This window comes from Leptodactylus fuscus, chromosome 11, assembly GCF_031893055.1.
Source record: "Leptodactylus fuscus isolate aLepFus1 chromosome 11, aLepFus1.hap2, whole genome shotgun sequence".
Taxonomy (NCBI): domain Eukaryota; kingdom Metazoa; phylum Chordata; class Amphibia; order Anura; family Leptodactylidae; genus Leptodactylus; species Leptodactylus fuscus.
In genome coordinates this window covers 47,189,179-47,212,516 of record NC_134275.1, presented here as the reverse complement: position 1 = coordinate 47,212,516, position 23,338 = coordinate 47,189,179, and the positions used below count along the sequence as shown (strand labels likewise).

At 44.2% G+C, this 23,338-nt stretch overlaps 2 protein-coding genes across 4 annotated transcripts in view; one reads left to right on the top strand and one right to left on the bottom strand.

The window, feature by feature from the left end:
* Window positions 1-3,035, top strand: part of SSNA1 (SS nuclear autoantigen 1) — a 9,240-nt gene extending 6,205 nt beyond the window's left edge. Inside the window, exon 3 of the mRNA XM_075259614.1 lies at window positions 2,661-3,035. Within this exon, the coding sequence (XP_075115715.1) occupies window positions 2,661-2,759 (99 nt within the window). The 3' untranslated portion in view covers window positions 2,760-3,035. The remainder of the gene's footprint in view (window positions 1-2,660) is intronic.
* On the bottom strand, window positions 3,035-23,338 carry LOC142184605 (multidrug and toxin extrusion protein 1-like). 3 transcript variants are annotated; one of them, XM_075259591.1, is made up of 19 exons: window positions 23,268-23,338; window positions 22,260-22,348; window positions 21,772-21,947; window positions 19,724-19,825; window positions 19,548-19,616; window positions 19,164-19,312; window positions 15,361-15,403; window positions 14,454-14,498; window positions 13,317-13,414; window positions 12,673-12,770; window positions 11,413-11,526; window positions 10,393-10,460; window positions 10,162-10,270; window positions 9,816-9,891; window positions 8,357-8,426; window positions 7,898-8,030; window positions 5,813-5,907; window positions 5,646-5,730; window positions 3,035-4,038 (listed from the first exon to the last, which is right to left on the bottom strand). In XM_075259591.1, the coding sequence occupies exons 2-19, from the start codon at window positions 22,276-22,278 to the stop codon at window positions 3,842-3,844; spliced, it is 1,746 nt and encodes a 581-aa protein (XP_075115692.1). In that variant the 5' UTR covers window positions 22,279-22,348; window positions 23,268-23,338; the 3' UTR covers window positions 3,035-3,841. The 3 variants fall into 3 exon arrangements, with proteins under 3 accessions (XP_075115692.1, XP_075115690.1, XP_075115689.1); XM_075259589.1 differs by lacking the exon at window positions 23,268-23,338 and adding an exon at window positions 22,850-22,933; XM_075259588.1 differs by lacking the exons at window positions 22,260-22,348; window positions 23,268-23,338 and adding an exon at window positions 22,850-23,182.

Sequence of the window (23,338 nt, the reverse complement as noted above, 5' to 3'; positions counted from 1 at the left end):
GTACACCAGTGTCATACATGTGTCATACATGTGACATAAACTGCAGTTTGGGCGCACAGCAGGGCGCAGAAGGGAAGGAGCGCGATGTGGCTTTTGGAGCACAGATTTGGATGTTTGGTATCTGGACGCGATGTCATGTTTGTAGAGCCTGTAAGGTACCAGAAAAGTGGATTCCCCAAAGGAGTGACCCCATTTTGAAAACTGCACCCCTCATAGAATTTCTCAGGGGGTGTAGTGAGTATTAGTATCCCGGACTTGACTGCACAGCGGATGGTGAAGAGGGAGTATATAAGCTGTGCGGAGAACATTGCAGACACCAAATTCCCTACTATGTCCCAGTAGCTCCTATGATTGGGGGAGTCACTCTGGGGGTCACTTTGGGGGTCATTTCTGGTGTCTGTTCCCTCATAAGCTGTAAATCTGGGGTGTCCCCTGATATTCGCTCGCACCGCTTATATATTCCCTTCCTGATGCAGCCAGTCGTGTTCTAATGATTTGGCGATTTTGCGGGTTTTTGTCTTCACATTGTTAGATGCTATATTTTCTTTATTTTTCTGGTGATGCGGCCATATAAGGGCTTGTTGTTTGCGGGATGAGATGTATTTTGTAATGACACCATTTTTGGGTGCCTATATTCTATTGAATACATTTTATTAACTCTTTTTTTGCTGGATTAAAAAAAATAAAATCAATTCTGGCATTGCATTCTACCTTTTAAATTTTGCGCCATGCAGCGTACAGGATAAGTAACATGTGACCTTTATTCTGCGGGTCGGTACGGTTACGGCGATACCTCATTTATAGTATTTTTTTATGCAATACTAATTCTGCAGAACAAAAACACATTTGGGGACATAAATCAGTGATTTTTGCATCGCCATCTTCTGAGAGGCGTAACATTTTTATTTTTTGGTTGACAGTGTTGGTTGAGGGCTTATTTTTTGCGGGACAACCTGCGCTTTTTATTGGTACTGTTGTCGGGTGCATATGACTTTTTGATCACTTTTTATAGCATATTTTCTAAGGTGAGATGGCGAAAAATCACTACTTCCGGCGGGTTTTTTCCGTTTTTTTTCCCCCGACGTTTACCGTATACATTAAATATTGTTTCAGTTTTATTGTACAGATTGTTACGGACGCGGCGATACCAAATATGTATTGTTTTTATTAATTTTTAGTTTTTTTTTTACATAACTCATTTTCTATAGAAAAAAGGGGATTTTTGGGGCTTTATAACTTTATTTATTTTTTTCAAAAGCTTTATTTATTTTTCACTTTTTATTTCACTTTTTTATGTTTCCCTTTTAGGACACTTGATTCAGCAATGATTTCATTGCTGAATCAGTATTACAGGCTGGAGACACAGGCTGCATGTGTCTCCAGTCTGTATCAGGAAGCCAAGCGATGTAGTCGCATCGCTTGGCTTCCTGAGTACTGGGGGCAGGATCAACCAGGTAATGGAGGCTCAGGCAGTCTGGGGTCACTGGCCAGACCCCAGACTGCATGTTTTGTATATCGGCACCCTCCGATCTCGCCGCGGGGGGTGCCGATCTGACCGGCAACACAGCGGAACCGCTTCAGTTCCGTGATCATGTTTGATCACGGAACTGAAGGGGTTAAAAAACCCCCATCGGAGCCCCCTCCGATGGGGGGTTATGGAGCAAGGTCTTAGCTGTAAGATACAGCTAAGACTTGCTCCAACTACATCGGCACTGAAAGGGAATCCTTCCCTGACTGCCCGACGTAGTTTTCCTATAGGGCAGTCAGGAAGGACCTGCCAGTGCCGACGTAGATTCCCTATGGGCCGGTCGTTAAGGGGTTAAAAGGCAAAAACAGAGAAGTTTGACAATAAATGGCTTCAACCAACCACTAACCATGAGTGGAGAAAAAGCTTTATGTTATCATTGATATTCTCTGAAAAAGGCCAAAAAAAAACCCAAATCTGCCGGGGTATGTAAACTTATTAGCACAACTGGAACTACTATAATACTTCTCCTATATACAAGAATTTAACTACTATAATACTTCCCCCTGTATTCAAGAATATAACTACTATAATACTGCTCCTATGTACAAGAATATAACTACTATAACACTGCTCCTATATACAAGAATATAACTACTATAATACTGCTCCTATGTACAAGAATATAACTACTACCCTGTTTCCCCGAAAATAAGACCCCCCCCCCCCCTTCACCTTCTGGATCACATACAACCGGCAGTCATGCCGGCGCTCCGCTAAGGAAGCATCAGCATGACTGCCGATTGTTCCCCGCTCCAGCTGCTGCATAAGACATACCCCAAAAATAAGAAAGGTCATATATTTCGTTAGATAATTAATTATAAGAAACTGTCTTATTTTCGGGGAAACAGGGTATAATACTACCTCCTATGTACAAGAATATAACTACTATAATACTGCTCCTATGTACAGGAATATAGCTACTATAATACTGCCCCCTATGTACAAGAATATAACTACTATAATACTGCTCCTATGTACAGGAATATAGCTACTATAATACTGCCTCCTATGTACAAGAATATAACTACTACAATACTGCCCCCCATATAAATCGATGTCTTGTTTGATGATGTAGGGCCAGGCATGTAGAATATTTTTGGCTCTCTACATCTCCTTTTCTGGTTTCTTACAGATCTTGGAGAGTTCTCAGACATTACTGAATGTCCTGAAGAGGGAAGCAGGCAGTCTTGGGAAGAGCACTGAAGTACGAGGAAATCCCTCTAGCACGTGACCTGGAGTCTAGGCCGTATCTTTTAGGACTTGGAGATGAGATAACAGTTTGAATATTATAGTATTTTTATATTGCGCTATAATGTATAATAAAGCAGAGGGGGTCTGGGTTTTCACCCATCTTTTCAAGACTCCTGTACAACAAACTTATGTAGTGATATATGGATACAATCTCTACCCCTACACCATCGGCATTACATCCTGGTGGATATTCCCCGGCTTCCCCATAAGACCCCCCTGATATCAAGACTAGTACAGAGAGAGATACAGGTCTGTTTATTCATCTGATATGTGTAACATCTGTTCATATGAGACCACTGTGGGCTGCCAGGGGATACTGGGAGTTGTAGTTCTTCAGCAGTGATTTATAAAGTATATAATAGAAAGTTCTGCACATTTATAATGCATTCCTCACACTTTGTAAAATTCCTTCTTGCTGTCAGTGAATGGAAACTTCCCTGGTTGCATTCAGAGGCTGAAAAACTGTACAAACGTGACAGAGAATATATGTTACAATTTTATCCAGCAGCACAAATCTCTGTCCTGTCCTCATACTTTGTTACAATGTATCAGTGCAGTAAAATGTATCAGCTTGGAGTCCTGTTCACAGAGAATTATTCTAGTCTGGATAAAAATGGGACAATCCCTCAGCAGTGAGAAGAGTTAGCTGTGTACCAGGCCAAAGACCTCCAATGTTTCCATTCACTGCTAAAATCTAGTGATCTTGACAATAGTGTTAAAAATTGAATAACAAAGTATATAAGAAATTCACAGAATGTTTCACCCAGTGCTGCAGAATACACCTCCGATCTCCTTCTCATACAAATAATGGACTTGGCCCTTGACTTATTTTCACCAAAAATAAATCTCTGTAAATGAAACCTATAATAATACCGCCCTGTGTTTGACTGGCACTGTCCTGCTTTACTTCCTGCTGTGATGTGATGCTGTCCGGATATATCCGCACCTTGCCAGTATTATCAGTGAGGCAGGAGGTCAGGAGTCTTACATAGGAGCTGTCCTATGGACACCGTCACTTGGTGTGTTTCACAGTTAGCTGCATTCGGTCCACCGGAGCTGTGCTCAGACACACAGTCTTATTAATATCCCAACCATTAGTACCGTGACTGCAGAGATTAGTGTCAAAGATCTGCGCAGGAACAGATGCTTTCGGGAGAGAGGTTTATAGGAGACCTCAGTCTGGGGGGACTCGGTCTGTAGGGAGGCCGCTCTGTGGTCACTGTCTGTAGGGGACAAAGCTCCAGGTTCTTCTGTGACCTCTGGAAAAGATAGATATGAGAGTGAGATAGACAGAAAAGCCTTCCTGGTCCAGTCCGCCCTTATATTAGTTCCATTTTATCCTAAGCCGGTTGCACACGACTGTGTGCTAACCAGTGACCATGCATCCATGGCCCCTTTCATTCAATGAATAAGAGCCGCAGAAGCACGGCCACAAAATCGAACACGAGTAGGACCTGTTCCATATTTTGTGCCCCAGACTGTCTGCCCTCACGGTCATGTGTATGGGCCCATAGAAATGAATGGGTCAGTGTGATATCCGGGAAAAACTAGATGGCATACTGAGCATTCAAATGGTTGTCTGCAACCAGCTTTACTGTTTACAGCTTTACCCAACCACATATGATGGAAGTTTGTTCCAATCCTCGACTACTCTGTCAGTGAAATATTTCCTGATGTTGGCTCTGATCTTTTTAAATAAATAGATAGGAAGGTAGGTAGTTTGATATACAGTAGATAAATGCATGAAAAAACATTAGATAGGAGATTGAGATATAGATAATTGGATTGCTACGGTACATATATACTGTACATAGAAGATTAGTGAGAAAGATATCGGATACAGATAGGGAGGAGGGAGATATGATGTCATAGAGAGAAGAGATAGATACATTTGATATAGATAGATATAAGGTTGAGATGGATAGTTAGTGAGAGGGCGGGAGATGGATAGAAAGAAAGAAAAATATGAGTAGGTAGGTAGATTAGAGATAGATCAATTGTAAACATCAAAGTCCACAGCAGCACCGTCATAAAGTTGGATGCAAGTCCGAGCAACTTGGCAAAAGTTCCTCTTATAAACAGATGCGAAATACAGCAGTGCTAAAAGAGATAAAGGTGCAAAATGTGGATTTTATTTACACATATAACATTTCAGCTCCTAAGTCAGGAGCCTTTCACTAGATAGATAGATAGATAGATAGATAGATAGATAGATAGACAGATAGACAGACATGAGTCTGAGGTGGATACAGATAAGGATGTAGATATTAGAGAATAGATAAGATACTGTAGATACATATATGTTTGATAGATATGAGATAGATGCTGTAGATAAGTATATGATAGATGACTAGTTAGATATGTCCTTGTTCCTCCCTCAAAAAAACCCCAACCTATGACAACCAATATGGCTGTCAGTAAAGAGTTCAGCAAAGTTGTCACCCTGAGCCAGAGTCATGAGCAGGGTAACGGCTGTCATCAATGACTACCCATTAGCTAGGGCTGCATGGTGATGTTGATCACGACTCCTGTCACAGGACCAAAGATCACTGTGTCCCCCTTTGACCCAATAATGTAAGTGAATGGAGTGGTGCTGCGGCTGCAACTCAGAGTCAACAAAAACCAACACTGCTCAATTTAGCGAATGAGTTGCAGGGCGAACTTTGGACAAGTTACAGTAGTCACGCTCTAACCTTACTAGACCTAGACACAAGGCTGACAATACTTATAAGAGCTGGAATGGCAGTTCTATTGGTGGTCACCTAGCTTTCCTAGGACAGGATGTAACTCATTAAAAGTGGAATAGAAATTTGATGACTTTGACATTACTTAAACAGGGATTTCTGTGTACTTGTGGGTGACGTACCGGTCGTGGTTGCACCCTGATAAATGGCCTCCTTGTTGTGTAAGTCTCGTGTCATTCGAACCCTCTGCTTGACCCGCGCCTGTGCCTGAAATAGGAAAGTGGGCTGACATCAGAGAGCACATCACTGCCTCAGCTGTCAGGATCTACAACTACTAGCAGTTACCCACCTCCTGTGACGCCTTGACCCAGTCAATCTTAAATACGAAGGCTAAGAAAGCAAAGATCTGCAGCACTACGCAGAGGAGGATCCCGAGCCAGAACCCTGAGACAAAACAAGACAGTGGTTATCTGGAGGATGCCGTGGTATGGTTGGCAGCCATACTGATAGCTCAGCTGCTGTTATTCACATTCCTGGTTATTATCAGACAGTCCCTATCTATAATATCAATAAAATAACATCTTGATGCTCTATTCACATCCAAAGCTCCATGCAAGATTCTGCTGGCTCTGTATTCTCAGAGAGCAGTATATTCTGAGAGATCAGAGAAAAATTGGTACATATAAACTGCAGTCTGTTCAAGGGCAACCAATAAGGTGTTTTTTCTTCAATGCATCTTTGGTTGGGAATACAGAAAAAGACACAAAGTAAAAATGTGAAAGAAATTCAAAAACTATACCTTGTATATGACACCCCAGTTGTTGGGCTCAGTCAGTAACAGCAATAGGACTCCTTAAAGGGATCCTATCACTCAGACATGATTTTTTCTAAGTACCACGTCGGAATATCCTTAAGAAAGGCTATTTGTCTCCTACCTTTCGTCGTCTTCTCCGCGCCGCCGTTCTCCTACAATCCCAGTTCTTGTCGGTATGCTAATGAGCTCTCTTGCAGCATTGGGGGCGGGCCCCAGCGCTCAGACAGCCTGGGGGCATCCCCAATGCTGCAAGAGAACTCTCTCCAGCACCACCTCCTTTTCTTCAGCAGCGTCATCTTCAAACTCTTCTTCCGGCCGTGGCTTGTAACTTCTAAGGCTTTGGGCAGAGCAGACTGCGCATGCCCACAGGCCACGAGAAAATGGCCGCTTCCAATACTGGGCAAGCGCCCATTTTCTTGTGGCCTGTGGGCATGCGCAGTCTGCTCTGCCCGAGGCCTTAGAAGTTACAAGCCATGGCCGGAAGAAGAGGCTGAAGATGATGATGCTGCTGAAGAAGAGGAGGCGGTACTGGAGAGAGTTCTCTTGCAGAAATGGGGATGCCCCCAGGCTGTCTGAGCACTGGGGCCAGCCCCCAGTGCTGCGAGAGAGCTCATTAGCATACCGACAAGAACAGGGATTGTAGGCGAACGGCGGCGTGGAGAAGGTGACGAAAGGTAGGAGATGAGTAGCCTTTCTTAAGGCTATTCTGATGTGGTACTTAGAAAAAAATCATGTCTGAGTGATAGAATCCCTTTAAGGCCAAAGCCCCATTTGGTGTAAACTCCGCGCTTTGGGCACGACAGAAACGTCGCAGAAAAAAAACATTGTGGGAAAATACATGCAGTGGAAATCACAGCATATCAATTATACCTACGGAAATGCCGGCAGTTTCCTTATAGGTGTAATTGAAGGAGAAGGTCCCTAGAGGAAACCGTTGCTGTGTTTTTCCTGCATAGCTTTATTGTTGCGGCCCACTGCATTGGGGCTCAGCCTTAAAGGATTTTCCGGCCCCAAATCTGTCAGGTTCTGACACTCAGACCCTGCACAGATCATCTGTTCTATCAGCCATATCTGTTCTACTAAAACAGATGATCTGTGCGGGGTCCTGGTGTCAGATCCCAACAAAACTCACATTCTGAAGACTTATCCTGGGGGCTCAAAAAAAAAATCAGCTTTTCCACAACGTGGGGCCTCAGTCTAAAGTGGTTTGTCAAGACTTTACTATTGGTGGACTTTCCTTAGAATAGGCCATCAGTATCAGAATGTGGAGGGGAGCAACTCCCGGCACCGTCACCATTTATCTGGTAGAAGAGGCTGCAATGCTCAGTCAAGCCCTGTGATCTCTTCACCATTTATGATTTCATAGTGGCTGAATCTGGTACTGCAGCCCCGTTCCATTCAAGTGAATGGTATGGAATTGTATGCAGTACTGTACACAGCCACTACAGAATGGATGGCACTGTGTCAGGTAATGGAGAGGCTGCAGTGCTCACCCTAAAGTTATACACCCACCAATCTGAAATTGACAACATAGTCATATAGAGAGGCCAATATAAGTCCACAAAAATAGGGAGAGGTAGATGGAATAATTGGGATAACTCGATAATAAGGAACAGTTACCTATTATTCCCATATTAGCTGCAAACATCAGGGAGATTCCCACAGGAAGACCAATGACGTAATAGCCAACAGTGTGAAAGATGGCTCCAATTTTCTGCTTTCCGGTCCCACGCAAGACACCACCACACGTGGCCTACAAGAATAAGTGTAATAGACAACAGACTGTCATAAAAATCTAAGTCTGAAATGTGAGGTGAACAAGTTCATACTGTGTAAATAATACTGACCCCATGACCACACTTCCTGTTCTGGTTTGTATGTGTTAAGTGCTTACCAGAGGGACATTGTTTGGATTCAGATCATCACTCAAGGCAATGTTTGCAGCCTTATCAGTTATAGTAGTGGCAGATAAGAGTTTTGATGATGAGATCCACGTCAATAGAACATCCCTATGACAACACTAAGATGGACGGACAAGATTCACTGTAAATCATATGAAGATAATAATAGGATTCTTACCACACATCCATCAAAGAGAGAATTCACAGCATACACAGGAAGAACAATGCTGACCAGCTCCACTATACCCCTATAGGACAGAGAACATGTTACTAACACGTGGCCTATAATGTGCACCTCACTACATACAACACAACTGAGTTGTCTCTTTAAGGCTCCATGCACACAATCGTGTGCAGTTTGCAGGTCAGTGAAAACCGCATGGATGTCACCTGTATTGGCATCTGAGATACATCCTGTATTATACTCCAGAGCTGCGCTCACTATTCTGCTGGTGCAGTCACTGTGTACATACATTACATTACTTATCCTGTACTGATCCTGAATTACATCCTGTACGAGCTGCACTCACTATTCTGCTGGTACAGTCACTGTGTACATACATTACATTGCTTATCCTGTACCTATCCTGAGTTACATCCTGTATTATACTCCAGAGCTGCGCTCACTATTCTGCTGGTACAGTCACTGTGTACATACATTACATTACTTATCCTGTACTGATCCTGAGTTACAGCCTGTATTATACTGCAGAGCTGCACTCACTATTCTGCTGGTACAGTCACTGTGTACATACATTACATTAATTATCCTGTACTGATCCTGAGTTACATCCTGTATTATACTCCAGAGCTGCACTCACTATTCTGCTGGTACAGTCACTGTGTACATACATTACATTACTTATCCTGTACTGATCCTGAGTTACATCCTGTATTATACTCCACAGCTGCACTTATAATTCTGCTTGTGCAGTCACTGTGTACATACATTACATGACTTATCCTGTACTGATCCTGAGTTACATCCTGTACCAGAGCTGCACTCACTATTCTGCTGGTGCAGTCACTGTGTAAATAAATTACATTACTTATACAGTACTGATCCTGAGTTACATCCTGTATTATACTGCAGAGCTGCACTCACTATTCTGCTGGTACAGTCACTGTGTACATACATTACATTACTTATCCTATACTGATTCTGAGTTACATCCTGTATTATACTCCAGAGCTGTACTCACTATTCTGCTGGTGCAGTCACTGTGTACATACATTACTTATCCTGTACTGATCCTGAGTTACATCTTGTATTATACTCCAGAGCTACACTCACTATTCTGCTGGTGCCGTCACCGTGTACATACATTATATTACTTATACTGTACTGATCCTGAGTTACATCCTGTATTATACTCCAGAGCTGCACTCACTATTCTGCTGGTGCCGTCACTGTGTACATACATTACATTACTTATACTGTACTGATCCTGAGTTACAGCCTGTATTATACTCCAGAGCTGCACTCACTATGCTGCTGGTACAGTCACTCTGCTGCATTTGACACTTATTTTGTGTTACACTCAGCAGGGCTATTTCTATTTACTGACAGCAAGCAGAGATCCTGAATACGGTAATAGATATTACCACACGTTTAAAGGAACTGCTCCCCCTCTTACTCATCTGAGGTGAAGATGTAGGCAATCACATTCTTCAGGCTGAGGAGCAGAATACAAGAAAACAGGGCACAGGATTCTAAAACAAAAACAACACCAAATTTTCATTGCAAGCTAGAGTGGGTACCCACAGCAGAACTAAGTATTTAAGAAGAGAGCTCTTATGAGATCTGTCAGTGAGGACAAGAGGCAGTATCATGATGTCAGGAGGTGTGGAGAGATGAAGGAAGTTATAGACAAATTGTAGAATGACCAGGGTCCGAAGCACCACAGATTATTTTAAAAGAACAACGTGCTGAGCTTAAAGGAGAGCGGAATATTGTTAGTAAGGACTTGTTTTCCTCTTTACCAGTCATTAATAAGGCGACAATCATTGACTTCTTAGCTTGTGCAATGTCTCCTGCCCCGAGGGCATGACCTACTCGGACGCTGGCTGCAATACTGAACCCCAATGGCACCTGCAAAGTGGAAATAGTGCAGCGTTATTATGTCCAAGCCTGTGAACCTGCCTCTTATGGCTACCCAATATACAAGCAGAGGACAGTGGAGTGGGAAACACACTCACATCCTAGGTTCTTACCATGAAGACGATGTTAGCCATTTGGTAGATAATGGTCTGGGCCCCGAGATCTTCTACACTGAGTATTCCTGAGGGCACAGAGGATGATTATGGTAGACAGTGCATTATATAACACCGTCCTACTGGATCCTAGCACACTGACGCTCTAGGGCAGCGGTGCTCAAGTACTTTTACTAAAAGACCTGGGTTTTAGATCATGTGAAGGTCCAAGTTTAACGTGTCTAGTATTTACCGGTACTTATGTTAAAACTCACCTCTAACCCTCCCAGTCCTGTTCATTTCCCTGCTGACCACAGCCAGCTCCCCCATGCCCCGTCTTCGTACTATAAAGTGATAAAGCCTCCTTAGCGCCCAATACAGTATAATAACCTCTTAGTATAATACCCCACACAGTAGAATATCTTCTTAGTATAATACTCCATACTGTATAATGCCTCTTTAGTTTCCCTACACAGTATAATGCCGCCGTATAAGGGTACGTTCACACAGAGATTATGGCACTGATTCCAAGGCGGATTAAAGATGGAGGGCTGGAAAAAGAAAATAATGTGAACAGCCCCTTATGTCCCCATACAGTATAATGACACCACACAGTATAATGCCCCATTAGTGACATTATACCTTACCTTAACATGGTATAATTTCCTATTAGTGCTCCTACATAGCATAATGACCCATTATTGCCCCAACACACAGTAATGTTTGTGAGTGACCCACACATAGTTCAATGTCCCCTTTATTTGCCTCCACATGGTAAAATGCCCCTTATAGTATAATATCACATTTTTGTCCTCACACAGTGTAACACCCCACTGAATAATGCGCCCATAGTGGCTCCACACAGTACAGTGCCCTCTCTGCCAAACTATGTGCTCTGGTGGAATGTGAATAGAGCCTTACTCACAACAGCTGTAATTATGAATGGTCAAAGTGGCAAAATGAAGATAAGTGGCTGCTAGAGGACACGTATCTCAAGTGGAAACATCCCGCCAGACTATTCGGAGGGTTCCTTTAACTTACCTGACAATATGATTCCGATTTCATACGCCCACCATTCTATACAGACCATGAGCATGCTGGGTATAGCAAGACGGATAAAGGGGCCCCAGTCCTCAAAACAGGCCATGGACCACCCTGGGGGGAAGCGGCAGTGAGATCTCACTCAGTGTGTTTCACTACTTTTATAACTACTTTTATATAAATACCCACGTCGTCTCTGCTTGCTGTCAGTGAATGGGAACCATTTACTCTTATCTTTTTTACAGCTGAGTTTTTGCTACATGTGTATCAATTATGCTAAACTGTCAGATACAATTCATATGCACTGATACATTGTAACTGGCAGGACAAGAGAGGGATTTGTGCCCTTGATCTATTAAGCTTACAGAGGATTATCCAGACTGGATACAACTGTAACAAACCCTTAGCTGTGAGAAGTATTAGGTCTGGATAGGTTTTTAGTCTCCAGATATAAACAAATGTATAAATAATGTGATACTGAACAAAGTGGAATATTAAAGGCAAAAAGTAAAACTGAATGGGTTCTCTGGGACTTATATATTGCTAACCTATCCTTATGACACGTCATCAACATGTGATCGGACATCCAGGGCCCGATCAGCTGTTAAAGAAGCCATGTTGTTCACGATGATGTCATGTTCATTGGTTACATGGTACAGCAGTGGCTCGGTTCCATTCACGTGAATGGGGCTGAGCTTCAATACCAAGCACAACCACTCTATAGTGTATGGCACTCTGCTTGGTATTCACTGAATATACAAGTCCCAGAAAACTCCTTTAGGGTGCATTCACACTACGGAACGCCAGCGTGTATCACAGCCGTACACGCCGGCGTTACAGCAGGGCTGCCGGACACTTCCCATTCATTTCTATGGGAGCTGGCATGCGAGCGCTCCCCATAGAAATGAACGGACTGCTTTTTTCCATTCATTTCTATGGGGAGCGCTCGCATGCCGGCTACCATAGAAATGAATGGGAAGTGTCCGGCAGCCCTGCTGTAACGCCGGCGCGTACGGCTGTGATACACGCTGGCGTTACGTAGTGTGAATGCAGCCTTAAATAGAACCAGCAAACACCCTTAACACCCACAGATTTTCCGCCATTACGCCCCCTACAGGTCATCCCCTTAAAGAACATTACGGTCAGACTTTCTGTAGCCTGAAATGGCGGATAACAGAGGAGAGTAGAAAACACTGAACCACGGTATTTAACAGATGAGTACTATAATGATGAATTACAGTGAGTGGTAATGGTCGGTACCTCCCCATGTGTCCACGTGGAGCTTCCTCCATAGGATGTAGGTGAATAACAGAATCGCCTCGATGTACTGAGATAAAGTGTTGGCACAGGCCGAGCCCCTGGGGAAAAAGAGCACTTTTCTATATTATCCAACATGATTAATTTGTACCATATTTAAATGGATTGTCCCTTTTAGCAAAATGCAGTCCCAAAAACACTGCTATGGGGAAAATGCAGCGTTCTTCCAGGTAAAACTTACATGTTTTTTCCATAGGAATTTTTATGCAATGTGTGGATGAGATTAAACAAAATCTCATCCACTTTGCAGCGTTCTTTTTTCCTGCTACATTTCCGCATCGTATGGCCTCAGCCTAGGGCGGTATTCACATGGACGTAAAATAAAATGTTATATATTTGGACCAAAAACTGCAGTCTGCATAGAGTTTGCCCCTAAATTTCCTTGCATTTATCATTGTCCCAGCCTTTTCAGGCTTAGAACAGTTTGCTGACAACACACATGTGGTTGTCACCCAGCTTTTCAGGATTCCAGGAGAGCTAGGTGACAAGTTATAAGGGTGGCCATATTAATCACCCAGCTTTCTGGATAGCTTAGGGGCATTTTTGGCAGCAGACACCACCACCCCTGTATATTATTCTGTACTTACATCACCCCCAGGCCCAGGACATACAGGAAGATGTAATTGACTACTGCATTGAAGATGTTTGCGATGAATCCGGTTAAGACTTGAGGAAATATAATTCCCTGCAAGAGACAACATTATTGGAAGATGGAGATAAGGAGCGCCTCCGCCTAGACAGCTAATGCCATCTGTAAATATAAGGGGTGGAGGTGAAACAACAATTATCAAACAAGTCATTGAGGCAAATTTAAAGGGATCCTATCATTAAAAGACAATTTTTTGTAACTAACACGTCGGAATAGCCTTAAGAAAGGTTATTCTTCTCTTACCTTTAGATGTCTTCTCCGCGCCGCCATTAAGTATAAATCCCAGTTTTCGTCGGCATGCAAATGAGTTCTCTTGCAGCACTGGGGGCGGGCCCAGCGCTCAAAGAGCACTCGGGGCGTCCCCAATGCTGCATGAGAACTCTTCAGCGCCGCCTTCATCTTCTTCAGGAACGGCTTCTTCATGCGTCTTCTTCCGGTGTTGGGGTCAAATTTCTAGGCCACGGGCAGAGCCGACTGTGCATGCCCACAAGCCACAAGAAAATGTCCGCTTACTCACTGTGTAAGCGGCCATTTTTCTTGTGGCCATGGGCATGCGCAGTCTGCTCTACCCGAGGCCTAGAAGTTTCACCACCAGCACCGGAAGAAGATGCATGAAGAGGCCATTCCTGAAGAAGATGGAGGAGGTGCTGGAAAGTTCTCTCGCAGCATTGGGGACGCCCCCAGTGCTGTGAGAGAAGTCATTTGCATACCGACAAAAGCTAGGATTTCTACCGAAGGGTGGCCCGGAGAAGACATCTAAAGTTAGGAGAAGAATAGCCTTTGTTAAGGCTATTCCTACGTGTTAGTCACAAAACATTGTGTTTTAATGATAGGATCCCTTTAACAAAACTAGTGCAAAGTAAAAGTAGAGCAGTTGCCCATAGTAACCAAATTCCAGCTCTCAATTTTCTACGGTCCTTTAGAAACTGAACGCAGATGATTGGTTGCTATGGACAACTGCAGCATTTTCCCCTTGGTTTTGTTTAATAAAAGTGCTGCAATCTGGACCATGATATGATGTACCGTATCCAGTACCTCAGGACCACCAGTGTCAGAGGTTGTGGGTTCACAGTACCTGGTTCTGTAAGTATTTAGCCTGAAGCTGATATAAAAACGTGGCCTAAAAGAAAGAAAGAAGCCATTAGCTATAACAAGGAAAGAGGAAATCATGTGACCCATCAGAAGTAATGACCCCCAAAACATAGCGCCCAAAAAATGGTATTATAGAAGAAGAGACAAAACTCTAAACCGTACCCCAAGTGTCAGCCTCTCATTATCCTATATCCCCAGTGGTAGTCTGTCATTATCCTGTACCCTAAATGTCAGCCTGTCATTATACTGTGCCCCAAGTGTCAGCCTGTCATTATCCTGTACCCCAAGTGTCAGCGTGTCATTATCCTGTACCCCAAGTGTCAGCCTGTCATTATCCTGTACCCCAAGTGTCAGCGTGTCATTATCCTGTACCCCAAGTGTCAGCCTGTCATTATCCTGTACCCCAAGTGTCAGCGTGTCATTATCTTGTACCCCAAGTGTCAGCCTGTCATTATCCTGTACCCCAAGTGTCAGGCTGTCATTATCCTGTACCTCAAGTGTCAGCCTGTCATTATCCTGTACCCCAAGTGTCAACCTGCCATTATCCTGTACCTCAAATGTCAGCCTGTCATTATCCTGTACCCCCAAGTGTCAGCATGCCATTATCCTGTACCCTTGAATATCAGCATGTCATTAGCCTGTACCCCCAAGTGACAGTATGTCATCATTTACCCCCGTGTGTCAGCATGCCATTGTCCTGTACTGCCAAGTATCAACCTGCCATATTCCTGTATCCCCAAGTATCAGTGTATCATTATTCTGTACCCCGAGTGTCAGCCTGTTATAATCCTGTACCCTGAGTTCCTGGCCCTTTTCTGCATTCACACCCAGCCCCCATGTACACATCTTATTTACTTGTCAGTAGGTGAATATGACATTGATCTTCTTACCGGAAGGGCTGGAATGAATATGAAGACGTAAATCTGAGTTAATCTATAAAGACAACAACAGAGATGAGAAATAAGTGATAGCAGTTGGGTCTCATTACATATAGATGGCCTCTTGGGCTTCAGGTTGTGAGCCAGTGGTCCCCATTTTTTAGGGTTTATTCAGATCACATTTTGGCCCTCGATTTACCTGTTCTATTTAGATAGAGTTCAGTCTAAAAAAAAACCCACAATATGTTACAGTTTTTTTTATTGGTCACAGAGGTGTAGTTTATGCTTTGTTCACACTTGCGCCCCTGTCCAGTGTTTGCCATCCCTCCGGGTTTCCGTCTTCAGCTCTGTCGAAACTGGACAGGGGACAGAAACCCGGCGGTCCACTTTAAAATCCATTCACTTGAATGGGTGACCGCCAGTGTCTGTCTGTGGCCTGTCCAAGAGGAAACCGTTTTTTTTTTAGCCAGACACAAAGTCGGACATACAGGACTTTGTGTCCGGCTTAAAAAAACGGTTTCCCTGTGGGCAGGCCGTAGGCGAACACCAGCGGTCACCTTTACAAAACCATTCAAGTGAATGGGCTTTAAAGCTGACTGCTGGGTTCCGTCCCTGTCCAGTTTCGCTGGGGCTGAGGACGGAAATCACACACCAGACATCAGGCACAAGCATGAACACCCTTTAACCAGGGTTTTGCATCTGACAGAAAACAAGATAGCAACAATCCTATTAATAAAGTTTGTGGGTTTGTGTGTTTGGATATTTGGATGTTCGGATGTTTGTTCCTCAATCACGGAAAAACCGCTCCACCGATTTGGCTCAAATTTTCCAAAAACATAGTTAATACACCCGATTGCACAATAGGCTACTTTTCGTCACAATAACGCACATACGTTTTTCCCAGGACCCACCCAAAAAGCCAACTCACATCACTATCTCTGCAATCTCACACACTTTGGACCATAGGAAGCCCTAAAACTTCACATTCCCCTCTACAGCCTAGCCCCTAACCCCACACAATCACATTCACATATACTTCAGCACTTTCACACTAACCGTAATGATACTGCAGGAGCCGACCTGTTTCACTCTCTGGCCCAGCCATCTTTACCGACCCCCACCACTAGGAGGATCCGCGGCACTGCCCACCAGACTACTCCACTGTCTTCACAGGAGCATGCGCACCTTACACACATAAACAACGTGTTGCCAGCACACCAACATTTTGCGCCTATAGCTTACACAGCAACACCCGACCCACTGGCTCTAGGCCGCAACACTCCCCGACGCCACTCTCACCTCCCTGCTGTTGATGATCTATCCACCGGCCTACACAGCAACACCCGACCCACTGGCTCCAGCCCGCAACACTCCCCGATGCCACTCTCACCTCCCTGCTGTTTGCTGTTGATCTATCCACCGGCCCGACACTGGTAAGTGGCCATACCATTCTTGCATTGCCAGGACCTCTGGCCTGTATACTACGCTGGACCGACACCTTACGCTCCATAATAATCTTCCCCATCTCCCTCCGTACCCTGTCTATCTACTTAGCCTCCTCCAAACACCTCTCACTAACATGCACCGCACTTCACCCTGTTAGTATGGCCCATGCTGCTGATGTTCCTATGCCAACCGCCCGCCATAGCCGCCGCTTATTGCCATAGCACTGCTGACTTCATTTCTACTGGCTGGGCTCCGTTGCCAGCACACGCCGTTCCATTACGGCGCATGCCGGCGCTTTCGCTGTAGCAGGTGCCCGGGAGCCGCACGAACCACATGGCCTGCTTAACCCCAGGTGATGTCCCCCATTGCTGCCCACATTCCCTACTCCGCCGCCTTCTCTGAGCTGTACCGCGCCGAGCCGCCCGCCCGACATAGCTTGCTCAAACCCCCGTCATGTCCCCCATTGCTGCCCACATTCCCTACTCCGCCGCCTTCTCGGAGCTGGACCGCAGCGAGCCGCACGGCCGACATAGCCTGCTCAAACCCACGTCATGTCCCCCATGATGTCCTCCATTGTTGGCCACATCCCCTCCTCCACCGCCTTCTCTTACCTGTACCGCGCATCTGGTCTGTCCCCCGCTGTGCTTAGGCATCCTCCTCCTGATCTCCGCCAGCTACACTGAGCTACGCTGCCGCCGGCAGGTTACTATAGCAACCACCGGGTGTCCCACGCCTCATACTCAGTTGCCTCTGTCCAGACTGCTGCAGGATATGCTACATAGCCTGCAATAGCACTGGCACAATTAGGCAATGCATTGCAATACATTAGTATTGCAATGCATTGCATTATATTAACTTGAAATACCTCTGTTCCAAACACAATATGTACACTTTCCACCACCGACGTATACCAGGTGAAATAAAAATTATTTTACATGCAAAAAGTCTCACGTATTCTCTAACTTACTACAAAAACAACATATCAACTTACATTTCATATCCCAGACCTTTTACACACTATTAAAACCTTGCCCGCGATTGCATTTACACACTTCTACAATCACCGCAGACGAAGTCGTGGGTACCAGCTAGTGGATAAATAAATGTAAATAACATTGAGCCCTATTGTGAACAGATCTGCTACATGGCTGGCCAGAACAGCATCTTAATATACCTTAGTGTTGTGTTCTTGCTGTGTGTGATTCTTGGTTCTGCCCCGGATATTAAGCCTTGTGACTGGGATGACTATGATGAAATCTATTAGTAATTGTGTGCTTTTCACGACCTTGACTCTAGTTGGTGCCACTATAGCATGCGGTCTGCAGAGACAATTTATCAGCAGACTAGCGGCTTGCCTGCAGCCCTGAATTCACTTCCACACAAATCATGCTGCCACTTGTTCAGGAGCTGATTCTTGTGCTGTAAGAGATAACATGGGTGTGGGGGTGTCAGAGCAGACAAACACCTATTATGCCCCTACTAGAGCCAGCTGATATATGGGTACCGTAGGCACTTACTCCTCATTTTAGGTTGTCTGAATGCTTCAGTACCCACTGCTCGACAAGGTTTTGTAGGTGTCTCCCTCCTCTGGTGCCAGTGCTAGACCGCAGGTTATTCCTGCTGCTACCCCTGTAAGGTTCAGGTCGGTCCCTGCCACCTCAGTTTAGTATGGTCCTTGTCCGACCTAATCCTCAGCCCCCATAATCATCACTTTTAACTCTGCCAACGTGACCTAGTGCTCCACCAGGGGGCCCTACTCTGCAGTGGAAGATTGCATACTATAGTAGCACCAATGGGTTTCTTTACACACAGGATATGCCACAAATCTATATAAATACAATAGGTCAGGAGAAAAGGAGACCCCATAGGAGGCAGTGCATGGCACAGCCATGTTCTCTGGTGTTCTTTGAATCCACGTGTCAGGCTCCACCACCCTCAGGTCCTGCGCATAACATAGTATGTAAGTTTATCCCATACTTGCCAACTTTTATATGCTGTTGCCCTGTAGAACCAGTGCACAAAAGCATGTTATGAAAATTTGCATATTGCTGTGTCCCCTTTTACTAAAGCCCATCCCCTTTTTTGGGCATGACATTCTCCCTTTTTATGACGTAGACTTGAAATGCGCTGGTCACATCCCTTACATGTGACACGGCCGTAACATAATGTGCCCATGTCACGTATACTATGTCTGGGAACCTGGCAGATAGGGAACATTCTACTAGGCTTAGGAAATTTTCCATTCTTCCAGGACGCTGGGAGGTTACCCATTTTTGTGGGAGCCTCCCAGACATTTAAGGAGACTTGCCAAGTATGTTTTATCCTAGAGTGTTCCTTCAACTTATGATGTAACATATAAGAGTCAACACCTGGACACCTCTGGGTCTTGTCGGAAGAGGAGGAGAATAGGTTCTGTATTCACAAATAGGGCCCAGCAGGGAAAACAGAAGAGGAGTAAGATCAGGATCCCTCTCTGCAGGACAGTACCCACCATCTTCAGGTTTTTGCCTCCATAGATCTAAAAGACAAATTTTTTTACTGTAATTCTCCTTCAGTATCTGCTTGATCAGTGACAGGTAAGTGTAACATTTATAGCTGTATAGTTATCTGATGTGGGAAAAACTAAGTGCCCCCTGTTTTATAGGTCTGACAACAACCTTGCTGACTGTTTGCAGCAGCAGAAAATAGTTTCCAGAACTGATGGTTTACATTGGACAGTGTTAAATGTACGATTACAAGATACATTTACTTACTTGCGACATTAAAGTGTCACACGCTCCGGACAACCCTGCCCCCACTGCTATCCCAGTAATATTAACTACCTGCAAAAGAGAAGCAGAATACATCATTGCTGATTATATATAGTTCCAGTATATTCCAAAAGACTGGTGAAGACACTCGGTAGTGGACTCCCACACAGATCAATTACCGCAATTGCCAGTGACACCGCATCCAGCTCCACCTTCCCCAAATGTCCGCAAAATATGGAGCTCACCACACTTATCAGGAAAATCATCAACTGCGACAAGAACTAAGGAGATAAAGGAAGAAAAGGTCAATATCCTATACCGCCCTGGTATAATCTGAGTATCTCCTGTATATAATAAGTATTTGGACACCTGTGGTAGAATAGAAAACAACATTTATTCTTATTCAATAGATGGTAGAACCTCCACAAGCAGCAATTACAGCCACAACCCTCCGGGGCATGCTTGCCACAAGTCTTTGTATGACGGCTAGTGGTTTGTTATTCCATTCGGCTTGGAGAAGACAGGTAAGTTCTTTTACCGATTTTGGACAGCTGCAGTTTTGGGGGTCTGCCGACTTGGGGCATATTCCGACAATCACCATTCACCTTCCACTTCGTACTCAAATAGGCCACTGTTGATTTTGGGTAATTCAGTTCGCTTTCTATGTCCCTTAAATAGGACCTTTCATGGATTTGGGCACAGGCAGTTCTATGTACTGCTGGTACGCCAACAGTGTGCTGAATTCAGCGCACTGTCGGCTTTCCCAATCTGTGCCCTGGGTAAAGAGCTATCGGTACCGGTACCATAGCTCTTTACAGTCAGAAGGGTGTTCCTGACAGTCTGTCAGGAACGCCCTTCTCCACAGCAGCGCCTATAGCATTGTACTGTGTGAGCGGAGAGGAACGCCCCCTCCCCTCCTGATAATACTCCTCTATGGACCAGTACTTTGAGCAAAGGGAGGGGGCAATCTTCCCCGCTCACACAGTACAGCGATATTGGCACTGAATTCAGCGCACTGTCGGCTTTCCAGCACTATATAGAACTGCCTGTGCCCAAATCCATGAAAGGTCCTCTTTAAGGATCGACCATTTCTGTGGTACCCTACAATTACCCCTTTCTCGAAATCGGACAACTCTGCACTTCGTGGTATCTTGCATGCGACTAATGCCAATGCTGTTTCCTACATGATATTTAATGACGGAAGGCGTGACGTACATCACGACCGCTGATATCTTCATTTGCATTTGCATGGGTGTCCAAATACTTATTGGTAGACAGTGTATATGTACACCTGGTATGTTATGCATCATCTTGTACATAGTAATATGGACCATGCTGGTATAACCTGGGTATTTCCTGTATATATTTCTATATGTACAGCTGGTATAAGTTATACATCTGCTTATATATTGTCATATGGACATGCTAGTATAACCTGGGCATCTTCTAACACATATATAAGCAACTATTTATCCCATTTGATCATGACCTGCCTGGCTTTTGCTTAGTTAGTTGGTATAACTTGCTCAGCAGAACAGCAGTTGGATACAGAACAATTTCTAACAAGACTTCTTTAGCCTAAAGGGTTATATCCACCTTAGCACTAAGCTAAATCACTTCTCCCTACAAGTTTCAGACGTTTTCCTTCCCTGTGTTAATAAAAAACAGGTTTAGCCAGTGCAGCTCTTCCACACATCGAATTATAAACTGTCCTTGCATCGGGTTATTCTAAGGGTCAATTTCGCAGAACAATAATGCAATCGCATATAATCCTTTATCCAATGGACAAGAATTTAACAATTTCAATACTATTATAACTATAGAATAAGAATATAACTACTATAGTACTTCTCCTATGTACAAGAATATAACTACTATAATAAAACCCTGTGTATAAGAATATAACTTCTATACTACTACATCCAATGTACAAGAATATAACTATATAATACTGCCTCTATGTATAAGAATATAATTACTATAATACTGCTCCTATGTATAAGAATATAACTGTGCAATCAATATGCCCTGAATTGTGAGTGTCTGGTATAGTATAATGAACCTGACCGTCCATATTGCAGTAGCATGAATCTCCATAGTATTTGGCACATAGACAATATACATTACCAGTCACTGTGTCCTATGACCTAATGCACACACCCAGTTGCCGGCAGTATTAGCTGTCTCTGCCCTAAGGTTAGATGCCGATTCTGGTTTCTGTACTTACCGCTGGTCCGGCTAATGTGATGATATTTTTCATCTCCTGAACCACTGCATGTGGACGAATCTGTCTGATCTTCTGTATGCATCCTGTTGTGTCTGGATCCTGCTCTGCGCTGTGGTCTGTGTCAGCGACACTTGTCACACGACGGCCTGTGTCCTCTACCTTGTCCGTATCCATTACTATACACAGTAAATGCAAAGTATAAGACAACTGCAAAAGCAAACAAACTGTGCAACTACAACTCCCAATATGCCCTGATAGCCTATAGTGGTAACCCCTCCCTCCTCATTCAAGATTTTGGCAAAGCTGGGTGCCAACATCTAATTTGCTCTATGGTTGCTTGCACAATGGGCTTCTTTCCCTTTAAAAGTAGCCGAGGGATTAAAATGCCATTTCAAGGCCTTTTCTTTAGTGGACTGCACAATCACATAAATCCAGGCTCTGTCTGCTCAATATTCCTCATATGCGGCAATGGTAGGAGTGATACTCACAGGCAGGAGGTGACTCCATTATAATATTGAGGGAAGGCAGTGATCTGTTCAGCCAGGACGCCTAAGGGAAGATCTGGATGTGATCCCTTCTGCAGAGAGCCATGTAAATGAATCAGTGCATTAAGATGTCCCATGTAACCGCATTACCTTAAAAACCTCAAAGCTCCCCCAACTCTCTTCCTGTCGGGATACAAATACAATAGGGCAAGGGACTCTACTATCATGTCCCATTTAAAGAAAATATTGAAAAACAGTCCCCTAATATTATATTATCTGATTATTATGAGAGCAGAATTATGGTGCTGCAGAGCGGGTATTCATATGTGTGTAAGACTTCCCTGGGCATCAATTGCCCACAGAGTACATAGCTACATAAGTCTCTCTGGAAGACCCAGCACATAGGCATTACATTGATTTCAATGAGAACTGTGTAATGCTTCAGTTCACCTGTGGTGGCGCTGCAGGGAAACTGAGCACTTGTTTCAAGACCCCCATCAATTGAGAATCGGGCTGTACAGTCTCTCTCTGAAAAACCCAGCACATGAGTATTACATTGATTTCAATGACAGAAGTGTAATACTTCAGCTTACCTGTTTGTGTTGGATGGTGGTGGGGGGGGAAAGGGCTGCAGGGAAATGGAGCACTTGTTGCCAGGTTCCCTCTCAGATCACAGTTGATCATTAGGGATTACACCATACGGTTTAGCATATTGTTGGCGGACTCTTCTAACAAAAGTGGATGGTCCCAAGCCCTTTAAGTTGAATCTATTATACTGTGCCAAAAAATGGTGACTGCTGGTGACAGCTATGCTATAAACAGGATACAGGCCGCCATAAATGGTCCCATGCTGCATTATGAGATCTCTCTAAGGGGGGCAACTCCAATAAGAGGAGTGTATTAGGGAATTGCTATGGGTAGAATTCCCTAAGGATAGAAGAGAGAGCAGAGACAGATTCAGCAGAGACAGAGTCAGCAGAGAAAGACAGGGTCAGAGTAACAGGCTCTTACTTTGCAGTCGGCCCCTCGGCACACTGAGCAGCGGATCTCTGTGCAGGGTAGAGGTTGTGTAGGATTTTCTT

What these genes read in the sequence shown, in the direction of transcription:
- LOC142184605 (XM_075259588.1), bottom strand. Translation starts at nt 22,940, where the DNA reads ATGATCAACTGTGATCTGAGAGGGAACCTGGCAACAAGTGCTCCATTT. An exon ending in CCACCATCCAACACAAACAG is followed by an intron (nt 21,948 to 22,849) that starts GTAAGCTGAAGT and finishes TACTGTGTATAG; the next exon opens with TAATGGATACGGACAAGGTA. An exon ending in CCACGTGGACACATGGGGAG is followed by an intron (nt 11,527 to 12,672) that starts GTACCGACCATT and finishes GCTTCCCCCCAG; the next exon opens with GGTGGTCCATGGCCTGTTTT.